The sequence below is a fragment of the Osmerus mordax genome, chromosome 9 (genome assembly GCF_038355195.1).
Source record: "Osmerus mordax isolate fOsmMor3 chromosome 9, fOsmMor3.pri, whole genome shotgun sequence".
Classification (NCBI taxonomy): Eukaryota; Metazoa; Chordata; class Actinopteri; order Osmeriformes; family Osmeridae; genus Osmerus; species Osmerus mordax.
This window is the reverse complement of record NC_090058.1, coordinates 11,117,758-11,144,638: the sequence shown is the minus strand read 5'-3', so window position 1 is coordinate 11,144,638 and position 26,881 is coordinate 11,117,758. Positions and strand designations below refer to the sequence as shown.

General features: G+C 50.5%; 1 protein-coding gene across 1 annotated transcript; it reads left to right on the top strand.

The window, feature by feature from the left end:
- Positions 1-600: 600 nt before the first annotated feature.
- On the top strand, positions 601-26,881 carry hs6st1a (heparan sulfate 6-O-sulfotransferase 1a). The gene is made up of 4 exons (XM_067243284.1): positions 601-1,351; positions 25,563-25,785; positions 26,036-26,284; positions 26,524-26,881. Exons 1-4 carry the CDS (start codon positions 831-833, stop codon positions 26,839-26,841), a joined length of 1,311 nt encoding a protein of 436 aa, XP_067099385.1. The 5' UTR covers positions 601-830; the 3' UTR covers positions 26,842-26,881.

Sequence of the window (26,881 nt, the reverse complement as noted above, 5' to 3'; positions counted from 1 at the left end):
TAACATAAATTCATCTGTACCAAATATTTGGGGTTGCAAAACAGAGATGACCTAACTTCTACATAGTTGTTTTCAATAATATGAAAATAAAGGCTGGTCAAGTTGTCTTGTAGACTAAAAGTAGGAAAATAACTGCTGTTCCTTAGCAAAAAAAAAACGTCGGCCTAGTCATGTATGGTCGTCCACATTTGTCCTTTTTAGTTTAGGGGTACTTTGCAATTTCATCTTGACATTCTGATGTTAGTAAGTCAAAATATCAGTGTTATATCCAACTTGTGATATGATTCATAATTCATACTTGTCAGTTAACAATCCACAAGATTTTAATTAAGTAAGGTCGTGGGTGCGTGTATAGAGAGAGAGAGAGAGAGAGAGAGAGCGCGCGCAAGAGAGAGAGAGAGAGAGCGAGCGAGAGCGAGAGAGAGAGAGAGAGAGAGAGAGAGAGAGAGAGAGAGAGAGAGAGAGAGAGAGAGAGAGAGAGAGAGAGAGAGAGAGAGAGAGAGAGAGAGAGAGAGAGAGATGGGAATGTGTGTTGTGCAGAAAAAGGTAGGTTTCGCTCTGCATCCTGGGTACATAGCCCCATGGTAATGCAGCGGAGACTAACAGACACGCGAGAATACGGGAGCGAAAGTAAATGTAGAGTAGTGCTGTGGATTTCAGTAGTTACAATGTATCTTGTCCTGTAGAACGATTACAGTTACGATGTGTCGATATCGTTGATTTACTTGCGCAATGCTATGATCGCGTTTTGTTTCGCTCGCGTAGGGAGAACGAGAATGAAGCGTAGCGTTCTACACCCCTCTATTCGCTTCACAGGGAAATGGTAGCGTATGAACCGCACTGGAAGGACCATGGTTGAGAGGAGCAGCAAATTTTTGTTGATCGTTGTAGGCTCTGTATGTTTTATGCTGATTCTTTATCAGTACGTTGCTCCGGGGGTGATTAATTTTGGCTCCCCGCACGGTTATTTCACGGAGGAAGACGAGGGGGACATCTTCCCGACCCCGGACCCTCACTACGTAAAGAAATACTATTTTCCCGTTCGGGACTTGGAGCGAACGGTTGATTTCGAAATCAAAGGGGAGGACGTGATAGTGTTTTTACACATACAGAAAACTGGGGGAACCACATTTGGAAGGCACCTAGTCCAGAATGTTCGTCTTGAGGTTCCCTGCGACTGCAGACCGGGTCAGAAAAAGTGTACCTGTTACCGGCCCAACCGTAAAGAGACCTGGCTCTTCTCTCGGTTCTCCACGGGCTGGAGTTGTGGCTTGCACGCGGACTGGACAGAGCTAACAAACTGTGTACCAGGGGTTCTCAACAAGAAGGAAAACAAGCTAAAAAATCTAAGGTAACTGGACATCTTTCATGCGGCCAGGGGCTTAATCTTGCCCAGTTGCCTACTTTACTTTGTAAAGGTTATAAAAAAAACTCCCCCAATCAGACTCACTTAACACGTATAGATTAATTTTAGTATACACTTTGTGGGGTGCCTAGATTGTTGCTTTTTATTCAGAGAGGGTTGAAGTTGATGCATATTTGTGAAGACTGGGGAGGGACTTGTGGCTAAATGGAACAATAGTTTTACTTGAAAATGGATTCTTAAGAAAGGCTGTCTCATATTCAGCCCTTGATGGCTCACTCTTGGAAGGGGTCTCTTCTATTCTCATTAAAACAACACAGCACTTAACAGACAGCCGACAATTGTTGATTTACTGGCCCATGATAACTTTAGGGAAATGAAGGCCCGGTAGATGTAGCTAACCTCCCAACACAGAGTAGAGTCGTCAGCCCCCCCTCCTCTTGTCCCAGGGAAGGTGCTGATTGCTGGGCCTGAATTGAAACTGCCACAGTGGAAAGACAGCAGGTCAGGTTCCCAGCTTGCCAGCCAGTCAGCCAGAGAAGACCTCCCCACCCCCCTGGAAGAGCCGAGAGCTGCCCTTCTCCAGAGAGGATTGGGGAGGGGGGTGGGCTGGGGGGCAGAGGTCTGGCCCAGGCCGGGGGAAGAGAGACCCCGCAGGGGTTTGGCTCCGCTTTAATCCGGGTGATTATTACCGCTGAGATGCACATACACAGACACACACACACACGGGCAAAGACACACACACACACACTTTTCTCTCGCATTCCCTCTCTCTCACACACATTCTCTCACACACGCGTTCTCTCAGACACAGATATTCTCTCACACACATACACGTTCTCGCTAAAACATACACAGTCACAGACAGCCTGAGCAGCAGCAGTCTGTTCAGTACTGGTGTTAGCCCCCCCGTGGTCAGTCTGGTCAGAGGGGTCTAACCTAATCACACTGGGGAGACTGGAAGGATGGGCTTGCAGCCGTTTACACACACACACACACAGTGTGTGTGTGTGTTTACATTAGAGACACACAGGAAAAACTACAACCTATAAAGAAGAACTTAATTGATCCCTGAGGGGGGAAATTGTATTGACAGCAGCACACGGCGAAATACTGAGAGAGAAAAAAACGACAGAGAACTACAGAAGAACTGAATCCCACGTACAATCTCAAATCTACACGCACTTGGGTGTGTTATCACTGAAGTCTGACGCAAGCAGGGAAGGCTTCATCACCCGGCACATCCTGCCTCGGGAGCAGTACGGACCACGGGCTTGACGCCTCGAGGTGTGAATGAGGGCGGGGGGGGGGGGGAGCGACGCAGGGGGGAGCGGCGGGGGTGTTGTTGCGGCGAGGCGGTCAGACACTGGTCTCGCGGCGGAGAGAAGTGCTTGTGTGGGAGAAGGAGAAGAAGGAGGAGGAGGAGAAGAAGGATGTGCTGTGTTTACACGGCGGCGAGGAGGGAGATCTCATCGCTGAGTGCAGGCGTGGTTGTGATGGTCTAGTGGTGCGCATCTGTCATGGCTGAGGGGGGGGGGAGAGAGAGAGAGAGAGAGGGAGGGGGGGGAGAGAAAGGGAAATGGGGAGAGAGAACTGGTAGAGAAGAGGAGATGGGATTTGGAGAGGCGTGACATCACGGAGCGACGCAGTGGCAAGCGGTTTGATCCCGAGTTATGGATGGTTTCAAGTGAGGGAGGAGATCTGTCTAGAGGGAGGAGGAGAGAGAATAGTCGTAAGAGATCTCTCCCTTGCTGAGTGGCAGGGCTAGCAGGGAGACATTAGTCACTGCTCTGGTAGGGAAAAAGTAATATCTTAAAAGGAAGCGAGAGAGAGTGAGGGTGGGAATATGTAAGAGAAGACGATGAAAGGGACGGTTTTGCTGGGTTTAAAGAGCCGTCAGAACCCAGGGCCGTGCGTTAAATGTGAGCGAGGAGAGAGAGATGGTGAGCAGTGACATGTCGACAGCACGAGTATTGATGCTTCTTTTAGTACACGCACGGCCCAGGGTTCTCATGCACCGCTGTCATCTTCTGGGACTACAATTCTCAGATCAGTTGAAATGCTTCTCGCCTGAGAGGGAGGCTCGCACACAAACGCCAGGCCATTGATACGAGCCTCTAATTGGTTAAGAAGATGCATATCACTTTCCTCCTATTAGCTTTCAGAAGGGGAAACCATCTGTTGTGCGTGTTCATGTATTTAATCCCTGTGTGTCTATGTCATCTTGGTAAGAGCTGAGTGCAGTGGTGGGGCTAATTTTAACGCCTGGATCTCAGCCCTCTCTCATCTCTGTCTCTTCCCCCGGTCTCCCCCGCCTCCTCCCATCTCTAAACTCTCCCTCACCCCCCCCCCCTCCCTCTGCTTCCCTCTGTGATGGTGTTGTTCTCTAATCAAACAGCAGGCTTGCTTTCCACTTGGTGGCGTTATGGCCACAGGCGGGACCCCCCCCCCCCCCAACCCGCTCTCTCCCTTTCCCTCTCTCCATCTCTCTCTCTCCCTCCGAGCGTGACTACTGCATTAGAGGAAATGTCTTTTCATGGAAGATTTGCTGCAATTTCCAAAATGGCTGCTTTGCCTAATGGACAACTGCCTTCGTTCTAATGAATGATTACATATATGAGTGAGGGGACGGAAGGGAGGAGGGGATGGAGGATGAGGGCAAAGACGAGGCTGGGAGATGAGGGTTGGGTGGGGGAGAGAAGAGGAGAGGCAGGGCCAAGGATAACTGTGGGGAGGAGGATGGGGATGAGGAGGGAGGATGAGTGAAGGGGAGGAGGGAGGATGAGTGGGGCGGGGGTGAAAGGGAGGGCGAGGATGTTGGGATGTGGAGGAGACGTAGGGGGGAGAAGGACATGATTGAAGGGACGGTGGGGTGAAACGTTTAGTTTCATAGCTGGGGAAGGGGAGTCCACAATTAGCGCGGTTGTCAGGGTCAGGGCATTACTCTTCTTTCAATAGGGCTGTTTCAGATTCACATCACAATTCGCATCTACATTGTGTGTGTGTGTGTGTAGGCAAGAGCTTGTACGTGTGGCGCCATCAGCCAGGGACACTATAGAGACTGCAACTTTTCCAGTCATTGCTGCAAGTGTTACTCTGTGTGTGTGTGTGTGTGCGTCAGAGAGAGTCGGCGTGTCCGTGTGCGCGCCTGCATAGTGTGTAGCCGGCCAGGTCGTCGTGTGTTAATCCAATCAGATTAGCTGGAATTAAACGCTGGCGGCTTGGCTCTCCAAAGCCGGTTATGTCCTCATCCTGGAACCTGTCTCCCCCCCACCCCACCCCCGCACCAGATTCCAGCATTCCCAATCAGGACATTCCACATTCCTCTACTTTATGCCTCTTTCAATCCCTTCCACAGATGGACCAGAACTGGAAAGCATAGGTCTCTCTGTCTCTCTCTCATTCTGTCTCTTTCTCTGGCTCTTATGCTCGCACTCCCTCTGTTCGTAGTTTGGAAGTGAGAATGTTGCTAGTCCTGACACACACACCCACACGCATGCTTGAAGTTGAAGAGGTCAGGCGTAAGGGTGTCTGACCCAGTCAGATGACGACAGCTTGACGAGGGTCCTGACAGCTCTCACACAGCCCTTCACTCCATACACAGACCAAAAGGACTTAGCTAGGGGTGGGGGGTGGGGCATATCGATACTGTGAGAAGTCATCCTAGTCTTGGTCATCAACGCTACCGCTCTTTTACCCAGCTGAAACCTTGACAAAGGTGAACAGAACTGCCTCATACAGCCCATCATATTGTCAGTGTAGAGTAAGCGACAGGAAAGGGTTCAAGGGTAGAGACCACTGCAGAGATATGAGATGCATGGTGGTCCAGACATGCTTAATGATAATTGATTGTGGATGAGCTGGGGCGGTTGATGGCCGGATAACCATTATATGACATCAACAGCTCAGGTGTAATTGGACGGAAACCATGCTCATTTCAAAAGAAGAAAGGAGGGGAACAGGAAGGTAGAACATAAATGAATACATTGGATCAATTGTAGTTCTTCCTTGAAGTGAAATGAGACCACAGTGGGAAGTCCAAAACATTTGACTGGAAATAAAAGCGAGTCAGACTGTTTCTTTATCCATGTCCTGCGCTAACCTTCTTTGTTAGCTGTCAAACATCATCCTGTTCAAAATAATTTCACTGCCTGGAGGACCGATTGCCGTGCAATAAATGATTAGCGTGCATTGCAATAGATGGTAATGAGCTGCGCTACGGCTACGCTAGAACGGCTCTGCAGACAAGATTACTGCCTATTGATTGACCCAGCGTTAGCGTTAGCATTAGCTTACCATTACCCCCGCAGTGACTGATTAGCGAGCATTTCTATGGTTGTTAATGAGCGGCGCTGCGGAATGCTACGCTATGCTAGCCATGAGAACAGGATTACAGGCCATTAATTAGTGTTGCGTTAGCAATAGTTCTCCTTTCCCCCTCGACCATTCTGACGCTGGTTCTTTTCTACAGCCTCTGTCTATACATCTATGCCTCTGTCCGTCTCTCCCCCTCCTTCCTTCTGATGGAGGGATGTAAGCTATTGAGGACAGAGAGAAAAAGAGACAGCTCGCTCCCTGGGGAATCTTATTTTTCTCTTTCCATTAAGCGCAGTGTGCTGTCTGTCATCTGCAGACAGGATGTGCCCTTGTAGCTTCCTGTGGTCTGGCATGCCAAAATGGTCTCTTTTGGATTTGTTTTTATGAATAATCAATCATATTCAATGAGAGTTATTGGGAGTGTGTGCGTGGGTAGGATGCTGATGCTGAGAGAGGCATGTGAACTCAGCAGAGTTTCTGACAGGCGTGCTAATTGAATTGTGGGAAAAATGCTAATCCCAGACGGCTCCTTTTGAATCAAGGGGAGGACTTTCACTGATTGGGACTGTCTGCTTCGCACAAAAAGTTTTTTTTGTGTGTGCTTTTTACTGAACCCCAAAGAGGGAGGAACAAAAGAGTGTAGTTGTTCTGTCGTCCCCCCCCCCCCCCCCCCCCCCAATCTCTGTTTCCCTTTATCACTCTCTCTCTCTCTCTCTCTCTCTCTCTCTCTCTCTCTCTCTCTCTCTCTCTCTCTCTCTCTCTCTCTCTCTCTCTCTCTCTCTCTCTCTCTCTCTCTCTCTCTCTCTCTCTCGCTATCTCTCATACCCTCCCTAAGACTCCCCTCACACTGTCTCTGTATTTGTTTGTGCTCAGTCAGGGATGTGTGTGTATGTGAGAGAGGGTGTTTCAACAGTAGACTTCCACAGTGGGAATTCCAGTAAAGTGAAAAACAAAGAACAGGAAATCTGTGAAGAGAGTTTTCCTCTCCAGGTCTGGTTGCTGGATGCTGCAGGACAATGTTGTGTTACTATAAAGGTTAGAATGACATATTACACACACTCTTAACGTGTGTGTGTGTGTGGGCACGCCTGTCCATTGCGATCAGGACAAACATGTCTGGAGGGTGTGTGTATAGCTATATCCCACTAGGTTGCTGCTGTTCTCTGTTACCACTATTACACACTCCAGAAGACTTCTGTCACTAGAGGTTAGGCCTACGCACGCACGTACACACGCACGCACGTACACACACAGGCACGCACGCACACACACACCTCTGTCTGTTCTCTATATCTGTACATATCCCATTGCAGTATTGATTTCTATAAAACTTTGATGAACAGAGGATGGTCAACAATCCCGGTTTTCTCGACCCCTCGTTCTATCTCCCTATTCATCTCTCTCTCTCTCCTCTCCCCCCCCCCCCCCCCTCAGGCACTGCTTCCTGATTCCTTCTATAGCGTTTGCTTCCTCTGACTCCATTCAGCACCCCGCCCACTCTGTCACAATCTCTCTCTCTCCCTCTTCCTCTTTTTTTTTTATTCCAATGACTGTGTTATCCACTGTCACTCTTTAGAAGTTTCATATTTATTCTAGGCTTTTTCACTTTCCAGCTTCCTGTAAATGGGGGAAGTGATGCCTCCGGAGGAAGTGCTTCTATCTGCTAGCGATCTGATCTGGGCTAGAGATAATCGCGCACACACACGCACAGACAGACAGCCAGGGCACACACACACGCACAGACAGACAGACAAGTAGGGCACACGCACAGACAGACAGGTAGGGCACACACACACGCACAGACAGACAGGCATGGCACACACACACGCACAGACAGACAGACAGGCAGGGCACACACACACACACAGACAGACAGGTAGGGCACACACACACGCACAGACAGACAGACAGCTAGGGCACACACTCGCATCCTCAATGGCCGCTTCCTATTCAGTAGCAGGAATAAGGGCACTCTTGTCGCATCGCCCGGCGCCTCGGCCAAATGGCATCCAACATCTTAGCGCAGTTGCGACCCACCAGGTAACGGTCCTGTTGTTCCCCTGTCACGTCACTTCAGATGAGACGAGATGGAAAGCACGACAGCGCGGCATGACCCTGTCTAGCCCTGACTGCACTCTGCTGATGTCACTGTGTCGCGCCCTCCAGGACTTCCTCTGCCTTGGCGTCGCTTCTTTTCACGAATTTGCTCCCGATGCAAATGCAGTCGGCCGAGCGCGGCACGGTGTGGGTGTGTTTGTGTGTGAAGGCTGTCAACTTGATATTTTATTGTATGGCCCATGCCTGGCTGCTGTGTGGCATTATATATCTCTCTCTCTTTCTCCTATTCTCTTTCTCAATTTCCATCTTTTTCTCTATCTCCATTTCTCTCGCCGACTGGCTCTCTCTCACTGACATTTCCACCACCCCCCCCCCATCTTTTCTCTCTCACTTTTTTGTCCCCAAGTCTCTTCATGCTCGACCAACCCTGCTCTGACTCTTGGCTTCAAAGAGCCACTTCATTCATCAGTCAGTCATCAGAGAGGGCCTATTCAGCCCTCCGCTAAAAGAGAGGGAGGAGAAAAGGAGGAGAGTGTGTAAAGAAAGAGGGGAAGAGTGCATGAAAAGAGGGAGGGTTCGAGAGAAAGAGGATCCGCTCTTGACCGCGGGGGACCTCTGAGAGTGACAAAGCAGGGCGGACACACTCCTACTGTGCGCACACATACACAGACTGACACATTCCTGTTTACCGTGTTCAGCGTGGGGAGTTGCGTGCAATCCTCTCCTCTCTGTCCTCTCCTTCTCCCTTATTTCTCTTCCTCTGACTTTCCCTTTTCTCCTCTCCTTCCCTTCCCCACCCCTCTGTCGTCTTTCTTCATCAGAAGGGCACAAAGGGGGGTTGAGGCCTGTTCTTTCAGAATAATCCTTCACTGCACCTGGCGTGTGTGTCTGTTTCTGTGTGTGTGTGCATTTTCTGCATCTGTGCTGGTGTGCTTTTGTGTGTCTGAATCCGTGTGTGTGTGTGCGTGCGTGTGTGTGTGTGTTCGTCCTCCGATTCCCAGTCCTTGATCGCTATCTTTCTGACATCTCCTTCACTCATGGTCATCCCCCTCCCCCCCTTCCTTCCCCCCTTCCATTCCTGTTGTGGTTTGGAAGCTAGCTTTACGGTCAATAAGTATTGCCCCCCCCCCCTCCCAACGCACACAACATCAGCAGTTATACACAGTCTGTCATTTGATGATTTGCGTCTGCAGTGTGTGTCTTCTGATGACATCCCCCCCCCCCCCCCCCCGGCAGCGTGCGTGTCACCTGACCCCCCCCTCACCCTCCTCTCCTCCTGTCGTCTTTCTTTCTTGTCCTCCGTCAACTCTCCCTTCACTGTCCTCCCCCTTTTGTTCAGCCTCGAGACCGGTACCAACTGGAACTCCCGACAAAGCCCGAACATGCCCGTGTGCAGTTTGGCTTAGGGTGTGATTGTGCATTTTGTAATGTCTTTTGTGCACATGCATTCCTGTGTACATGTTGGTCGGAGGTCTCCAGTCTGCTGCTGTCAATCATGACGAGAAAAGTTTTGGATTCATACCTGTAGAAGCTGGCGGTACACACACACTCTCACACAAACTCACATACTCACCTACCTCCTTTTTTTTTTTCTTTTCTTGTTCGGAACTTTCTGGGTAAGGTAGCAGGTGCTCAAGCCCTCCCCTTTCACACATCCTTTTCACAGAGTTGAGGTGTTGAGAGATTAATGGAGCACCTTTTCCCGAAATATTAAAACATGGTTTAGCGTGGAGTCTGTCGGAAATCCAGCTGCTCCCGTGAGACTTGCTACTGGCTGGCAGGATGCTCCTCCAGGCCGTGTTCCTTCCAGTTCCCAGGTTCGTTCCTGAACCTTTCCTAGAAGCACAGAAACCGAAAACAAAGCAGCTGCCCGTGTATGTAATTATGAGTTTGTGAGATTGCTGGAAGACGGGATGAGGGAATGTGTGTCGTCTCCCCAATCCGTTTGTGTTGAGTCACTGATGCTAATGGCAGGCCATTTGAGCTCCCCGCGTGTTGGAGCATGCCCTGACCCCTGTCTCCACACCGCAGAGAAACACTCACCATGGAAGAGAGGGATAGGGGGAGTGGGACGAAAACAGTGAAAGTCGGGTCGGAAGAACAGCAGGAGAGGAAGGAGTGATAGACTAGGGTCTCTCTAGAGAGAGAGAGAGAGAGAGATTCCTTGGAGAGGAATGTCTTGTCATCTTGTCCCCCACCCCCAATGGAATTTTAATCGGCGTAAAGAGGTCAACCCTTTTGGACGTGTGTGTGTGTCTCAGGGTGAAAAGGTCACTGACGCTCTTCCCTGGTGAGGCGTAGCAGGCTGAGTGAGTGGCTGTTTTGAGTCCATTACAACTTTCCTACAATGATTATTTAACCCCCCCCCCTTCACACACACATACACAAACCCCCCAGCTGTCTCATTTGGATGGAATGAGGAAGATGTATCCCTGGTCTGTCTGGGGACTTGTTATTCATACAAAGGTGTGTGTGTGTGCATGTGCTTTGATTGAATCATCTAATTTGTTTCTCATGTCTTTCACGCACAGACACGCACACACAAGATATGGCGCTCTCTTTGTGTGTCCTCTTGATTGAGTCACACCCAGGCACGCACACACACGTGCACTGTTACAGGCACACACATGCAGGCCAACGCACAACAGACATACAAAGCTGGCTGGTAAGGATAGCTGGAATGGGATGTTGTCCCAGTGGAATGAGATGGTATCGCTCCCCCCCCCCCCCCCCCCTCTCTCTCTCTCTCTCTCTCTCTCTCTCTCTCTCTCTCTCTCTCTCTCTCTCTCCTCCGTGAGATGGATATCTCTTAACACCGATAGCCCCGCTTTCTCTTATGCACCCTTTCTTGCTCGCTCTCTCTCTCTCTCTCTCTGTTCTCACACTCTCTTTGTCTCGGGTCCCATTCTTCCTCTCTCTCCTTCTCCCTCACTCACTCTCCATCTGCTGTGCGTGTGCGAGTGAGCATATATGCGCGCGAGCGTGTGTGTGTGCGTGCGAGCGGGCATGTCTGTGTGTGTATTGGCGTGTGTTCTGAAGATTGGGCTCCACCAGGGGAGACGGATCTGGAAGAAGACAAAAGGAGCTCAGAATAACTCCCCTACTTCTGCCTCGCCGAAACCTAGCTGTGTGTGTGTGTGCGCGTGTGTCACATTTACACATGTCCTCCTCAGAAGGCCCTCAGAGCTTTCAGGACTGGGCCATCTCGTTAAGTTATTTCATGTTTTCTGTGTGACTATGTTCTGCACTGTACTCATTACTGTGTCTTCTCTTTGTCTCCTCTCTTCGTGGAATCCTCCGTGCGTCTCTGGAACAGGTAAGACCTTGAGGGTTGACCTGTCGCATTCATGCTGTGTGTGTTTGTGTGTGTGTGTGTTGGCACAGGGCTTTTTAGCAGTGTTGATCAAACATGTGGTGTCCTTGAGGCCTGGTCACTGAGTGCCTAGAGCAGCTCGTCTTCTCCACAGTCTAACCTTTGCTTGGTCGTGCCAACCCCCACGCTTTTCTCTCTCTGACACACACACTCAACCAACTAGACACATTCTCTCTGTCTCTGTCTCTCACTCACACACACACACACAATCTCAGCCCTTGTTTACCCACTTAACAAGTTAAACGTTAACTCACCTTTGAAGGTCTCTAGGTATTTGTGTGTGTGCAAGCCGTAGTGTGTGTTTGCCTGCTTGCTTATTGTCCTCGGTGTGTGTGTGTGCACATGGTGTAGCGTGTTTGCCTATTGTTTATTTGTGTGTGTGAGCTTAACACATCCTGTGAGTAGTTTCCTCATTGGGATATTTGTGGTACCTCAGAAGGGATTTGGTGTTGGTCTTCCTTCCTTCCGTGCACACAGAATCGTGTGTGTGTGTGTCGACGGCAGGATGTTGTCGTCCCAGAGCGGTCTCCTGTGATCTCTCCTGCCTACAAAGCGCTTCTTTCCATCACCTCCTTCCTTGTTCTTTTGTTTCCTCTCTGCCATCCCTTATCTCTGGCTTGCAGTGTGGCAGGGCTGAGAAGCAGCACCTGTACAAGCCCCTTGTTGTGTGTGTGTGTGTGTGTGTGTGTGTGTGTGTGTCGACGTGCCATCTCCCAACCGTCTTCTTTCTCCAAATCTGTTTTGCTTCTTCATCCCATCTCTCTCTGTTCCCCCCTGAGTGGTCTCCTGTTTTACTGTCTTCCCTTGTCCAGCTCACCACCTTCCCTCTTTCTCATGCGTATGCTCCATCTTCATAGTGTGTGTGTGTGTGTGGGGGTGCACAGTCCCAGGCCTAGACCCAAGGGAGGGCAGCGGAGCTGGCAGTAGTGGTGGCGACTTGTGTCCTTGGAGACGCCGAAAGGAAGGAGAATATATATTGTGAATGATGGAAAGAGAGAGGTAGGGAGGGGGAAGTCTTCACCTCAGATAACTGTCTGTCTCTCTGCCCTTTACTGAGACTGCTAGAAGATGTGACCCAGATAGAGAGAGTAAAGTAGGCAGACGAAGAACAGAAAGTGGAAGAAAAAAAAAATATCCTTGGTGCAAATTTCCCCTTTTTTTTCTATGTTTTTTTTTCTTTTGTGTCCCTTTTTCACGTCTTTGTTCTTGAAGAAGCGTCGTGGGAGGGGGAGGGAGGGGGGGGCAGTCTTGGACATGAAACACAAAGACACAGAGTCCCTATCGTGAGCTTGTGTGTGCGCATGGGCTTCCGTGTGCCTAAGGAGTGCTTCTCAAACAGCATTATTTACTACTCTACTGGGTTTTGCATCTCCTACGCCCCCGTCCTACCCCCCAGACCCCTCCACACACACACACACACTTGTATGCGCATTTAACAGCGCGTCTGACAGCTCCCCGGGCTCCTTTCCTGGAAAGGCGAGACAGAGAGCACTAGAGCATGCTGGGATACTGGATGACCGCGACGTTCATCTTTGAGCCCCACAGCTCAGTTAATACTTAATGTCCTGTCACACACACACAAACACCCTCCTCTTTATCACGCAGGCACGCGCGCTCACCAAACCCATGAAATATTCAGCAGGTCATGAAATAATGATGAACATTGATGGAATGAAACCTGCTAATTTAACAAAGACCCCGTCTCCTTTTTGTTCGAGGAAAAAAAAGGACAATAGGAAGACCCAGGGTTCACACACACACACACACACACACACAGTCAGTAGCGGAACGCAAGTGGAGCCTTAAAGCTGGTGGGACCTGTTTTCTGGGCAAGAGTATGTTTTTATTTTTCAGAACACCAGTCCCACTGGACTTTGTCTCGAATGTGAAGAGAGTGTTTGTATGTACATGTGTGCACGCATTTTGGGTGTGTATGTAGCTTTGTAGTATGTTTACTGTCCAGCATAGACTATGTAGGACAGCTGTCCTATTTCCAGCAGGTCCTGGCTACTCCAGAGCCGCCTCTGGTAGACGGGACTGGAAAGAGGAACAAGCAGCACTGATGGAGCCGGCAGTGAAGGAGGGAGAATATGAGGGCTTGTTGACAGCTGGACCTCATCAGCAGTAAGGGCGCAGGGCATTCTCTCTCGCGCGCTCTCTCTCGCTCTGTCTGTCACTCCCTCTGTCACTCTTTCACTTCCTCCTCGTCGCTGTCTTCCTCCATCATGAATTGCGGCTCACGACATGTTTTTCCCGCTTTTCCCCCCCTCCCTATATCTCTCACGCGGAGTGCCGTCAACGCTATTTGTGTGTCCGCGTGTGTGTGACAGCTGGTATCCAAGGGCAACCCCCTCCCCCCCATCCCAAGTGGCGATTTGAGTGGTCGTGCTTTCCATGACATAGGCCGTGAGCCCGGAGGCAGGGCTGCAGTGCCAAAAGTTCCGGAAGGTTCCACCCGGAGAGCGGTGCTGGCCGGGTCGGCCCGCCGGGGGAGGATAGCGCAGCCGTCTGCATCTGTGGACAGCGTCACAGTGACGTTTCAAACTCTCTTCTTCCTCCAGATGGATGACTGTTGAGAGGAGGTTAAACCCTGGCATCTGTTGAGTGTGTGTGTGTGTGTGTGTGTGTGTGTGTGTGTGTCAGGAAGTGTATGTGTGTGTCCGCCAGACTGATCAGCTCTCAGCCGCTAAGACTCGAACCAGAAGATTCCTGCCACTTGGCAGATTTCAGCTCCTGCTCTCTGTATGTCACGCTTTAATCCTTCCCCCCGTGTCGCACTGTAATCCTTCCCCTGTGGAGCAATGCTGACGGGGGTTAAGGTTCCAGCAGGGGCTCCTTGACCCACTCGCATAGAGTTGGACCAGATCAGACCAGACTCTCTCTCCATCTCTCTGGTAGAGAGGACTGTCAGTCAGCAAGACTCCCTATCTCAGCTGACCAACACTGACCTTCACTGCTGACCTTTCTAACCTCCCAAGTCCACCTTGGATTGAGCCTGGGGGCGAGGGGTCAGTTTGGAATTGAGCTAATGGCTCAGGTCGCATTCCAAACTGGCCCTCCCCTCCCCCTCCCCTTGTGACCTTTTGCAAGTCTTCCAAGGACGGGTTGGGTATTAGGGACCGACCTCAATGTGGTGTCCTTCCAACCCAGAGGTGAACAGACTTCTGTAGTCCTCTCTCCCCTCCCCGATGGTGTAGGAGTCGAGGATTGGCTTGGTCTGGAACCACACACACACACACACAAACAAACATACAAGGCTAGTGTTGCTCCACTCCTGTTGTCTCAACCGGGTCGGTGTGCTCCTCCCTGTGACTTATCGTTGTCCCCTTATCACCTTACCCCCCCCCCCCCCCTTGGCTTTTAGTACGCTTTACAGCCTTTTATTGGTGGTGTCACAATAACGAGTGTACACGCACACACAAACGCCCTTCTGTGCCCTGTGTTGCGAAACACTAACCGGGCACCTATCGCGGTCCCACAGCGGACGGATCGATTGTGCGTTGGAGTTCAAGAGGCCAGCTCTGCGCATGCAATCATCATCTCAGCTGCTAGTCAGTGCTTTAGCCATCATGTCTATCTAGTTCCCATCAAGCTTCTCCCCTCTGGGACGCCACGCTGCTGTGGCTGGAGATCTCTATCCAGCTGCACACCCGGCTCCGCGCACGGAGATCCACACAGCCTAGATCGGTGTCCAGCCAACACGTTGAGCCCGACGTAGATATCCACAGCCTAGATTTGTCTCCAGTTATAGATCCAGCTTTATGGCGATCTACACAGATTGGACGCATGTCCAGTTGCACATCCAGCTTCATAAATAAAGCTTATCAACTTAGGTTTGGGTGTAGGTGCTAGCCCATTGCTGCATAGATCTATACAGCCTAGATCACTCTCAGTGGGCCGTACTGTCTTGTAGCTGTATATTGCTTGGGGGGGGGGGGTCAGTGTGTGGTCAGGTACATAAAGGCTTATCACCATGCCCTGCACCTGTGGTCTATAATGGCAGGGATCAATTGGTTGTGGTGGGATATCGATCCCATTGTTGTTGTCCTAATCGAGCTCGGTTTGAACTGGGATTCTGAACCAGACCAGACCAACTGGATATGTCCTGCTGTTAGACACACTGCTGAAGACGGACCAGGTGACCTGGACCTGTATGTTAACATGGAGAGTGGGGTCAGAGTACAGGCCTGAACACACTCACCTTCAGCATGAGCACGGCTCACCATCTCTGACAGGAGCTAAATCTGTACTGCTGTCTGCTACCTTAACAAAGATTAATCAGTAACCCATGGTAACAGTAGAGAACCTTTTAAACACACCTGTGGAGGGTGAAGGAGACAGACTGGTTATGGAGGACACAGCCAGACAGGAAGTAGAGGACACAGTCAGACAGAAAGTAGAGGACACAGCCAGACAGGAAGTGGAGGGCACAGCCAGACAGGAAGTAGAGGGCGCAGCCAGACAGGAAGTAGAGGGCACAGCCAGACAGGAAGTAGAGGACACAGCCAGACAGGAAGTAGAGGACACAGACAGACAGGAAGTAGAGGGCACAGACGGGTAGCAGAGGGTGCAGACAAAATGACTGATCACCACTTACAGCATTATTCATTACCCCATTGTACCCACAACAGCAGCTGTTACTGTATATGAGTACACACACTCACACACACACACACACACACATACATGTGGCAGCTGCAGCTGTTGGACAGGACTGTCCCAGCTCCTTGTCTCTATTAGTGAGCTGAGGCTCCCAGTGGAGGGCTGGAGAGATGAGGGAGGAGGAGGAGAGGGGGAAAGAGGGTTGAGGAGGAGGAGAAGGGGAAAGAAGGATGAGGGCTGGAGAGAGGAGCAGAGGAGTCCTCTGACAGTGGCCGGGAGGAAGATCTGGCTCTACGGCCGACTTTCCTGAACAGTGGGAAGATCTCCAGAGTTGGCTGGGCGCATGTTTTGGGGAATTGATCATTGGAATGTTTATGGAAACGTTGATGTAATGGGGGGGGGGGGGTTCTATTTGTGGAATGTTGGATGGAAATGAGATGACTGTTAAATGGAGGCAGATGTGCCCTCCAGGGAATCCAAGGCCCGTCGTACGTCATAACACGTACATTCCATTGCTGCTCACCTGCACGCACGCATTCCCAACTGCTCCTCCCCGTGTCTTCTTCAGCCTAGATCCACACTCACCCCCCTCCCAAACACACACACATTCAACTGCAAGCTATGTGTTTTTCGGACGCAGAGACACACATTCCACAGCCCCCCTCTGGAACATTCCAGAGTGAACGACTGTCAGGGGAAAGGGAGGAAGAGGGGAAATTCAACACTAACCCAGGACCTCCAGGCCTCTTTCAAGGAGATGTCTCACTTTCCCCTGCCTGTCTCTCCTCCCTCTGTTCCCCTTCAGCCTGCTCCATCCCCCTCTCCTTCTCCTCGTGGCTAGCCTGGACCAGGAGCGAGGTGTGCAGGACTCGGAGCAGCCAGCAGCTCTGTCCTCACATACAGCCTCTCAATGTGCAATTCAGAGGGTTGTTCTTTCGCCTCTAATGTTTAGATGAACTTGCGTGGGAGTATTCCAGACACAGTATGGTAGAGATAGGACACACGCACATGCAGACGCAATTTTAACATGGTGACACACTGTGGGTGGTTTCCAGCGAGACTGTGATAAGGGCCAGACAGCTAAATGTTCTCTTTCTCTCTCCTGCTGAATGCTAATAAGGCCAGGAATATCTCTCTGTCCGTGTCCTCTCGCTCTCTCCTCCTGAGCTGGGTGTCTCTCTTATGTTCCTCAGCCAGATAGATGGTTGTTTACATGGCTAAGCAGATTATCATGTGAATGGGCAAACTTGTGACTTTCCAAACGTACGTATGTACGCGAGCGTGTGTGTGTGTGTGTGCGTGTGTAAATACATGCACCACTGACTCCCCATATGCCGAAGCGTCATTTGCATAAATACATTGTTCCCCCGGCAAACCCTGTGATGGGATTCCGCCATAAGACTCTAGCTGTAGCAAACTATACAGACGCAGACATCCACCTTTTAACGTTTTTTTTCAATATTTTTTTTCTTTTTTCCATCCAATTTAGAGAATACCTCGCCCCCTCTCTTCCTGCCCACCCGCTCTATCCTCCTCTGCCCCCCCCCCCCCTCCCTCCTCTTCTCTCTCCAGGATCTGATCCTGGGATTTGTTTGGGATTCTCTAGGATTCTGTCTGATTGTGTGTGTTCCCAATCCCTTTATGCAGTCTTTTTTCTCCGCTCTAAGCCGACTGGTCATCGTGGGCCAGTCTGTCCCGCATGTTTTTTTGCCGTCAGCTTTATTGAACAGCTATACGTGCGCACACCCACACACACTCTGAAGAGACTAATATCCCTGCAGACGTTGAAGTCCCCATGTGATCCTCTCTCTGTCGGATGCACATCATGGTCACACACACACCACGCACACACACACACACAGTATGCAATAATGTTGGATTAGCCAAGGCCGCAAACTTGAGCAAAGCAAATCTCAACTCTAGCTCGGCATCATCTGTCTTGTCCTCCACCCAACCTTTCCTCTTTCCTTCTCTCCCTCCGTCTCTCCTCTTTCTCTCGGCCTTCGTGGTCATTCCAGTATTCAACCTTCTTTTTTTTCTCTTTTTTTTTTCGGGGGGCCGGGTTGGCAGGGAGCGTTGCCAGGTCAACAGCTGCTCTGCCTCGGAATTCCGATGTATCTGATCCAGGATTGGACATACAGGGGAGTGTCTGCCCAGACACACACACACACACACATGCAGTAGGGGTACAGGGGGCTGGGAAGCAGGCACAGAGGAGGGAGGGGGGAGGGGGGTTGAATTGGATGAAGAGAGGGCGAGGGGGTTTTGAAGAAGAGGAGGTGGAGTTGGTGAACGGGTGGAGGGGGGGGGGAGATGTCACAGAGCTTAGCGAGAGAATGGGGGGATGCCCCCTTTTGAGATGCCTCCCATGCGAGCAGGGAAAATCAAACTGTCATATCAATGAGCTGTCGGCACAAAGACAATCTCTTGCCCTCTCTTTCGGTTCCCTCCTTTTTCTCTTTCTCTCCCTCGTTTTTTATCTGATTTAAGAGCAGGCTTGGGGAGAGGGAGTGGGAGTGGGATGGGGCGGGGGGGGGGGGGGGGGCATTGAAGGCCGGTAGTACACTGGCTTCTTAGGCTTCACTCCTTCAGCCCTGATGGCCTCAGGAGAGAAGGTGGGAGGAGAGAAAGAGGGAGACGAACGGAGATGGAGATTGGGAGGGAGGGAAGAAGAGGGGCGACGCGCAGAGTGAGCGGGGGCGAAGGAGGAGGGCATGCGTGGCAGAGGAACGGGGACCGCTTGAGTCGTCCACATGGATGGATAGAAGAGCCTCTTATTCCGTCAGACTACAGACCGGAGCCTCCGCATTATGTGCAAATGGAGCAGACAGCTCATCCTTCTTGTTATCGTTTTATTCTTCTCTTGTTGGTTTATTTTCCCTCTGCGGAGGAGTCCTTTTCATTACAACTTCTCTCTCAGATCCCGTCATGACGGGAGAGATTTATTACATTTGATCATCTCTTCAGTCAACCGTTGCCGCTGCATGAGGCATGTTTCCACTAATAACGCATGGTGTGGAGCATGTTCTCGCTCCCACACACACACACACACTCACAAAGTAGCCCAAAGCGCGTTCGTCACACTGTCCTTAATCTCTGGGTTAGCAGCTGCTGATGCAAAGAAATAGTGTGTGTGTGTCGTTCTGAAATGAGTATGACTTCAGACCTCAGTCAGGGACCTGGTCACCTGGGTGAACAACCATTGTTATTTCAGGGTTTGTCAGTCCCCCAAGAGAAGAAGGGGGGAGAGGGAGATAGGGAGAGAGAGAGGGAGAGAGGGAGAGAGAGAGGGAGAGAGAGGGAGGGAGAGGGAGGGAAGGAAGGATGCCATTGCAATGCGGTGCTGTTGAGTCCCTGCTCCCTCTGAGCTCTCGTTACACTCCCAGACAAAGGGTCTCTTTCACCCAGCGCTCTCTGTGTGGGGGCACACGCACACGCACACACACACACACACAGCTCAGAGAGACTGTTGTTACTGTTGTTGCACAATATTTGGCTCCTCTCATTTTATTAACCCCCCACTCCACCCTTTCTGTCCCGTCCTTTCTCCCTCTCTCTCGCTCTCCCTCCATCTCTCGATCTTTCTCGCTCCCTCCATCGTCTCCTCCCTTTTCCTTTTTTGTTTTGCATCCCATTCTCTGTGTGGCTGAATTGGAATCCGTGGGAGGTAGAAACTGCCTCAGGAAGTTGTGTGTGTGTGTGTGTGTGCTTGCACACCCTACTGTCACTATTTCAGCCCGACTAGAGACTTAAAGTAAACAAAAGTCAGACATATGATTTTTGTAATTTCCCAGGAATTATGCCAGCTACCCATCATCTGCCCTACACACACACACACACACACACATTTCCCCCCAGGCTGTGCTCATTAGCCCCTTGGCCCTCTTTAAGCAGGTGGGGCGTGTTTGGCACAGTCCCCGACACAGTTGGGCTTAATTGGGCTTGGAGGACTCCTTGCATGCACACACACACACCCATCACTCATCTGTCCCCCCGCCCCCCAGACGCCCCTCATCTTCCCCAGGGACAAGCTCTCATCCTGAACCAAGGGATGCAATGCAGCCCCAGGCTCCTCACCCGGCCTTGTTGCCATCCTGCCTGTGCGATCCCACGTCTCTCCGTCTGTCTCTGCAGACGTCGAGTGCGCTGCGAGACGACGACTGCTCCTCTGCCAGCTGTTACTTCGTCGTGTCGGTGTGCTTGAATGTCTAGTCGGGGTGGTCTTGTTGAAATACCCTTGTGGAGACCAAATGTCCTTGAAAGTAGAGTGAAATATGAAAATCTTGATCCCGTGTGGCCCTTTGGCTGGGCCCCATAACCTCAAATGCTTTTTTCCAAGGGGTATTAGGGGTGTTTGGGTTAGGGTTAGATTGACATTAAGGGTTAGGGTTGGGGTCAAAGGTTAGTGGTTGGAAACTACACCAGTTTGAATGGGAGCGAATGGTAAGGCCCCACTAGGATGAAAAAAAGAAATCCGACCTGTGTGTGACCCTCTCTCTGTAAGACCCTGAGCTGTGTGTCGTGATGGAGGAGTGAAGACGGCGTCTGCCACTTGGGGTCAGGTCCGCATCCCATTAGGGGCATGTGTGATTAAGAGAGTGGATGCATGGGGCGGATGGGAGGGTCATTATTGGATTGTTTTCGGGGATCATCCGCTTAAGACAGTCTCTTAAGGAACACACACACACACACACACTAGTGTTCTGGATCCCGTGCTTTTGTATGAATGTAGGCTGTGTGTTGAGACACTGACTGGGGTATGGAGAGTCATCAGCATGGGACACACACACACACACACACACACGCTCATACTCACAGACTCCAAGAATTGGAGCAAAGGGAGTGAGAGAGAGACCAAGTGTAATGATTGGGGTGAGGATGGGTTGAGCAGGTGGGAATGATTAACCACCTTATCATTCCAATTTCACACCCCTGACTCTGTGTCTGTGCATGTACACACACACCTATTCCAATGCCGGTTCCAGGGACATGTGTGACAAGTGATTAACAGGGAAACAGGGGTCACACACACACTAATCTCTGCCTGAGGAGAGTAGTGTGTGTGTGTGTGTGTGTGTAACGTCTCCTCTAACTGGACCATCTGTCTCCTTGTTAGACTCGTTAACCGGCCCTTAATCACCTCAAAGTCAGGAACATCCCTCTTTCTTCCTTCCTTCCGTGCTCTCCTCTTCCTCATTCTTTGCCCTCTTCCCAGCCGCGCCCTTTTTCTCCTCCTCTCACTCCGTTCCGCCATAATTGGGCGGGGAGTTCATCTACTGTCCAAGTGGAGAAGCACTGGGGACTGACTTCTAGGGTGACTGCAAGTGTGTGCGTGCGTGCGCACGCGGGAGTGAGGAAGGTAGACAGGCCATGAATCTCACTTACAGATCCTTTCTTCCTCCTTCTGTATTTCTCTCTCTCGCCATCACTGTCTCTCTCTCTCTCTCTTTCTGTCTCCTCATCCATCTGTTTTCTCTGCCTCTCCTCATCTATCTATTTCTGGCCGCCCTTTCGATGTCTCTGTCAGACGGCTGAGATGGAACATGAGTGAACAGGCCTGAGAACATTCCTCGGCGCTCAGGTGTGTGTGTGTGTTGATACAACAGCAATTATTCAAACAAGAGCAGAGGATTTTCTTTCTGGCAGTGCACTGGCAGCCTACCTGCTCCTCTCATCATAGCAACACATTGCAACACTAAACTGTCACTTATTATATTATTCCAGAAATTCCCCCCCGCCCCCCCAAATATTGAAACGCCTGCTGCCTTCAACATAAATGGAATATCCATTGATTGTGTCTGTGAGAGGAGAAGAATGGAGAAGGAGAATGTTTGTTTGTTTTATCCAAACTCCAGTCTCTTCTGTATGTTTCGAATGGCAACTGTATGTCTGTGTCCAGGTGATGGGGGATTGTGGGCCCTGCTCTACCCCCCCCCCCCCCCTCTCTCTCTCACCACCCCCGGGTCCGTCACCGGTCCCCTCTCTCCTCCTCTTCTTTATTTAAACTCCCGACTGCTAACCCAGTCTGTCTGAGTCCGCAGGCTGTTATTGATCGACTGGCAGGGAGTGATGGAAAGATGGAGAGGGGGGGGGGGGGGGGGGGGGAGGGTGGGGGGGGGAGAGAAGCTTGTGTAGTGAAGGAGCTTGTCTGAACCAGCAGATCTATTCTGGTATGTCTGAGTGTCTTGTTATTGGGTAGGAGAGGGAGAGAAAGTGAAACAAACGGAGAGAAATAAATACAGTGAAACCAGAGGGATGCGAGGGGAGATAGATTACGTATAAATCAATTCTTAAGGTCAATATGAAATAACAATTTGGATTGTTTATCCATGTAGAGTGAGGCTGTAATCGATGGAGGATGCCATGAGCTGTATCTAGCCTGCTGTTTACCTTGCGCAACCCGTTGTGTGAGTTGAATCACTTTCAGCTCTGCACTAGAAGCTTCAACAAAGTGTGATGCTGTTTTTGTTTGTGTTTTGGGGATGAAGTAAGGACAAACAGCAACTCGCACGCGCACACACACAGAGAGTCCATTGACATGATCTCAATTTACAGCCAGTGGATTCCATTGGTTGTCACTCCCATGCAGCACAGAGAGGGGTGTGTTGGGTGAACAAGCTGAAGGATTTCCCTGGAAGTTCTTTGGCACATGCGTGCATACTTCCAGGTGGAAGATGGGGTTTTACAATGGAATGCAAGAACATGTTGTTTCCCAGATGATTTCTACACCTCCTCTCACTCTCTCCATTTCCTCCCCTCTCCCTTTACGTTTTCTATCTTCTTCCCCCTGTTTCTTCCCCCCTCATGTTAGAATACTAGTTTGGATTTACTTATCAGTGCTGCCAAACGGGTAAGCAGCTTAATACAGCACCTGCGTGTGTGTGCGCGCTGTGTGTGCGTGCGCTGTGTGTGCGTGCGCTGCGCTGCGTGTGTGTGTGTGTGTGCGTGCGTGCGTGAGCTGGGTGATAGTTGCGGAGAAACACTTCTCTGTTGGAGTCATATCCTGTTTCTCTTGAAATGAGGCTGTTATTTTTTAACATGATGACATAAAGTCGAAAACAAAGTATGTGATTATTGTGAAACATGCTTGTCAAGATTCACGCAACTTAGCCTGTTACTTGGCGTGTGTGGAGAGAGAGAGAGAGAGAGAGAGAGAGACAGAGACCCTGAAGCTGTATACGTAACAGCATATCTGCCTCACAGAAAGCAGAAAAATCGTATTTTCCTGCAGTTTGGTTGTAAAAGAGACTGGAGCAGTGTGTGTTTCCTCCTGATAACGCTGAAAGAGCACACATACACTCTCTCTCTCTCTCTCTCATACCACACACCTGCAAGACTTTCATTATCTGTCACAGAGAGAGAAAATAAGAAAAAGAAAACCAATCTTAGGCCCACAGTGTTTGTTTATGTGTATGTGCATGGGTTATGAAATGGGAAGCCCCTCCCCTGTCGCTTTCCGGAATTTCTCCACAAAGACCAAAGGAGGAGGAGGACAGAGAGGTGGAATAGGCAGAATAAAAAGAGTAGAGGTGTGTGGAGGGGGACGAGAGGTGGAGGGAGACAGGAGATGTGGAGGGGGACGGGAGAGGTGGAGGGGGACGGGAGAGGTGGAGGGGGACGGGAGAGGTGGAGGGGGACGGGAGAGGTGGAGGGGGACGGGAGAGGTGGAGGGGGGATGACTCAGTCTCTCCATCCCTTTCTCTCAGCCGTGGGTCGGTCCGTCTGAGGGCTCTTTGTGAGGATGAGGGAGATGTTGATGGGCGAGGAGGAGAGAAAGCGAGATGTCCTTGTTGTGTGTAAGTACAGCACACACAGAGACAGTTGAGTGTTGGGTCTGGGCAGAGAGGGTCAGGGAAAAGCCTTAGAAACACCCAGACAGACTTCCAATGGTTGTCTGTCTTCTGAATCAATAGTTGGTGTGTGTGTGGAGGGAATCAGAATCAGTTTTTTGACAAGTAAGTTTATACATAGAAGGAATTTGCTTTGGTAGGTCGGTGCAGAACATAAACATAGTAGTAGGAATATATGAAGATAAGATAAGAAGATATATGAATGTAAATGTAAGATGAAACAAGTACTGTATATGTAAAATACATAAATGGAAAATTGAAATTATAATAATAAGAAAAAAAATCTAACCAAGAATACAAATGTACAATGTGTCCATTACTTACATAATTGAAGAGCCTGTTCGTGCAGGGATGTACAAAAAGGCTATGAGGTTAAAAGAATGTGCACAATGTGCAAAACAGTCATCTAGAAAAAAGCATTAATGTAACACTTTAGATATGTCTGTTGATTTCACGTTAATGAGTCAGTGGGGGAGGTGGGGGGGGGGGAGACCTTGTGGACCTTGTGGATGAGGCCAGCTGCGGATGGGAAGACGCTGTTTTGGTGGCGTGAAGTGTTGGTCCTGATGGATCGCAGCCTCCTGCTCTGGGGAGAGTGTCTGAAACAGTTTGTGACCAGGATGAGAGTGGCACATTTCTGTTTCTCTGGGATGTTCTTGTGTTGCATTACCTTCAAATGGATATTCATTCACATATAATATAATATATTTATGATGTAGTTTGATATCCTAATAATGTGTTATACGTGCATTCACCTATGACAATCAACTAAATAACTGAGATTGAGAATTACGAGTGTATGCTGACCCTGAGATCATTATGGGATGGTTAGTTCTGTCCTCATCTCTTATCAGTAGCAGCTTGGTATACATGTTGATCCCTGTATGTGCTTCGTCATTTCTTAATTTAAATGATGAAATGCCAGTCTTCTCATTGCAGAGTGCAGACGCTGGAACTTTGATGAATCACTTTGGCATTGCTGCTTTCGCGGTATTATAAAACAAATTGAAATGTTGGTCCTCTCCTTTTCCCTCTCTCTCGCTCTTCGTCTCTCTCTCTCTCTCACTCCCGCTTTCCCTCCCTCCAATGTTTTTCCTGCTCTACAAATCAAATCTCATTTGATTTGTGTAGCCCTTTGTACAAGACATGTCACAGAGGGCTTCCCGTGTGTCCACAGAACAAAGAGATGTCTGTCAGTCTGGGATCTCTGATGGGGGATGTGTGTGATGAGGGGTGATGTCTCTCGGGGTGTGTGTGTTTGTGTGTGTGTGCGCGCGTGTGTGTGAGTGATGGTCAGTAAGTCGGTAGGTAGGTTCAGAATCAGGAAGGACAGTAGAATGGAGTTTCAGTAACACATCCACTCTTTTTTTCCCCTCTCTCTTACGCACACACACACGCACATGGTAATGAGGATATGCTGATTGATTAAGCTGCAGTAATTAGCTAGAGTGCAAAGGCCTGTAAAGGTCTCTCCTTCTTGCAGGAGTGCCCCCTCTGGGGTAGGACAGAACTGAGCTCTGCGCCATTACACACACGCACCGCACACACACACACACTTACACCGAGTGTATTAGCTCTGCAGCTGAGATATGAGTCACACTGCAACTGTGCTTGGGTTTGCGTGTGTGTGTGTTTTTTGGTGGGGGTGAGGATGTTTGTGCTGGGATGTGCTTGTGCCAGCAGTTTCCTTTCCTGCACAGTGGCCCAAACTCTGACCTGCACGAGTGCTTCCGGGCAATCCCCACCCGCTCTCTCTTTCTTTCGGTCTCTCTCTCTCTCTTTAGATTTCCACATATTTAGCATGAGAAGGTCATCTCTAGACCGAACAAGATCAGATACACCAACCAAACTCCCACTGTCATCTATGGCTCTCAGGCAGTTGCCGTAGTGGGCCATGCAAACACTGCCCCCACATGGCCATTTCTGGAACTTCACTGTACATGCCTGAATCCGTCATTAAACTGTTTACTTAATCTCTCCCTGTCCCTCCGTCTTACAGGAAATTCTATTACATCACGTTGCTAAGAGACCCCGTGTCGCGATATCTCAGCGAGTGGCGACACGTGCAGAGGGGCGCCACATGGAAGACCTCACTGCACATGTGCGACGGGCGGACGCCCACTCCAGAGGAACTTCCCGCCTGCTACGAGGGCTCTGATTGGTCAGGATGTACCTTGCAGCAGTTCATGGACTGCCCGTACAATCTGGCCAACAACAGACAGGTACACAAACAAACACTCACTAAAACACACACGATGGATCACAAATGCACACACACACAAGTAACGACGACACTCAGGGGAGGGGAAGTTTTGACACACACACACTGTGATCACAAATACACATATAAAGCTACTTCAACAGGTAGCCCGTGTCTGCTAGGTTTGGATGATATGACACACACACACACACAAACACCCCGGACCACAGCCCTCCCTTCTCTGACCGTCTATCGACCCCCCCCCCCCCCAGGTCCGCATGCTGGCAGACCTGAGCCTGGTGGGCTGCTACAACATGTCCACGGTACCAGAGAAGAAGAGGGCTCAGCTGCTCCTGGACTCGGCCAAGAAGAACCTGAGGGACATGGCCTTCTTCGGCCTGACGGAGTACCAGAGGAAGACCCAGTTCCTGTTCGAGCGGACCTTCCGCCTGCGCTTCATCCGGCCCTTCATGCAGTACAACAGCACGAGGGCGGCCGGCGTGGACCTGGACAACACCACGGTAGGTCGCTGCCTGGTCCTGGTCCTGGTCGCAAACAGGAGGGGAACGGAGGGCGGTTAATAGTCAGAAGACTGACGCACCATTGAGTGTCTTAAACGTGGCGGGGGTTGGGGTGTGGTGGGGTACCCTCTGCATGTGGTGGTCATGTTGATTTGGATGTTAAAAAAACATTGTATCAACAAGTTCAGTATATTAATCTACATGACCCCCCCCCCCCCCTCACACACACACACCTTTAGGTCCAGCGCATCGAGGAGCTGAACGAGCTGGACATGGAGCTGTACGACTACGCCCGGGACCTGTTCCAGCAGCGCTACCAGTACACCCGGCAGCAGGAGCGCCGCCTGCAGCGCCTCCGCAACCACAACCAGAACCACCGCCAGGGCCTGGCCGTGGGCCTGTGGCCCTCCTCCCGCGCCCGCCAGACCTCCGCCGGGCCCGGCCTGGGGGAGGGCGAGGGGGACAGGGACGAGCTGGAGGACGGGGGGAGGACGGAGGAGACGGGGCCCAGGCTGCCCACGGAGGACTACATGAACCAGATCCTCAACCGCTGGTAGCAGGAGAACACACACACACAGACTCTGACTGACTGGATGG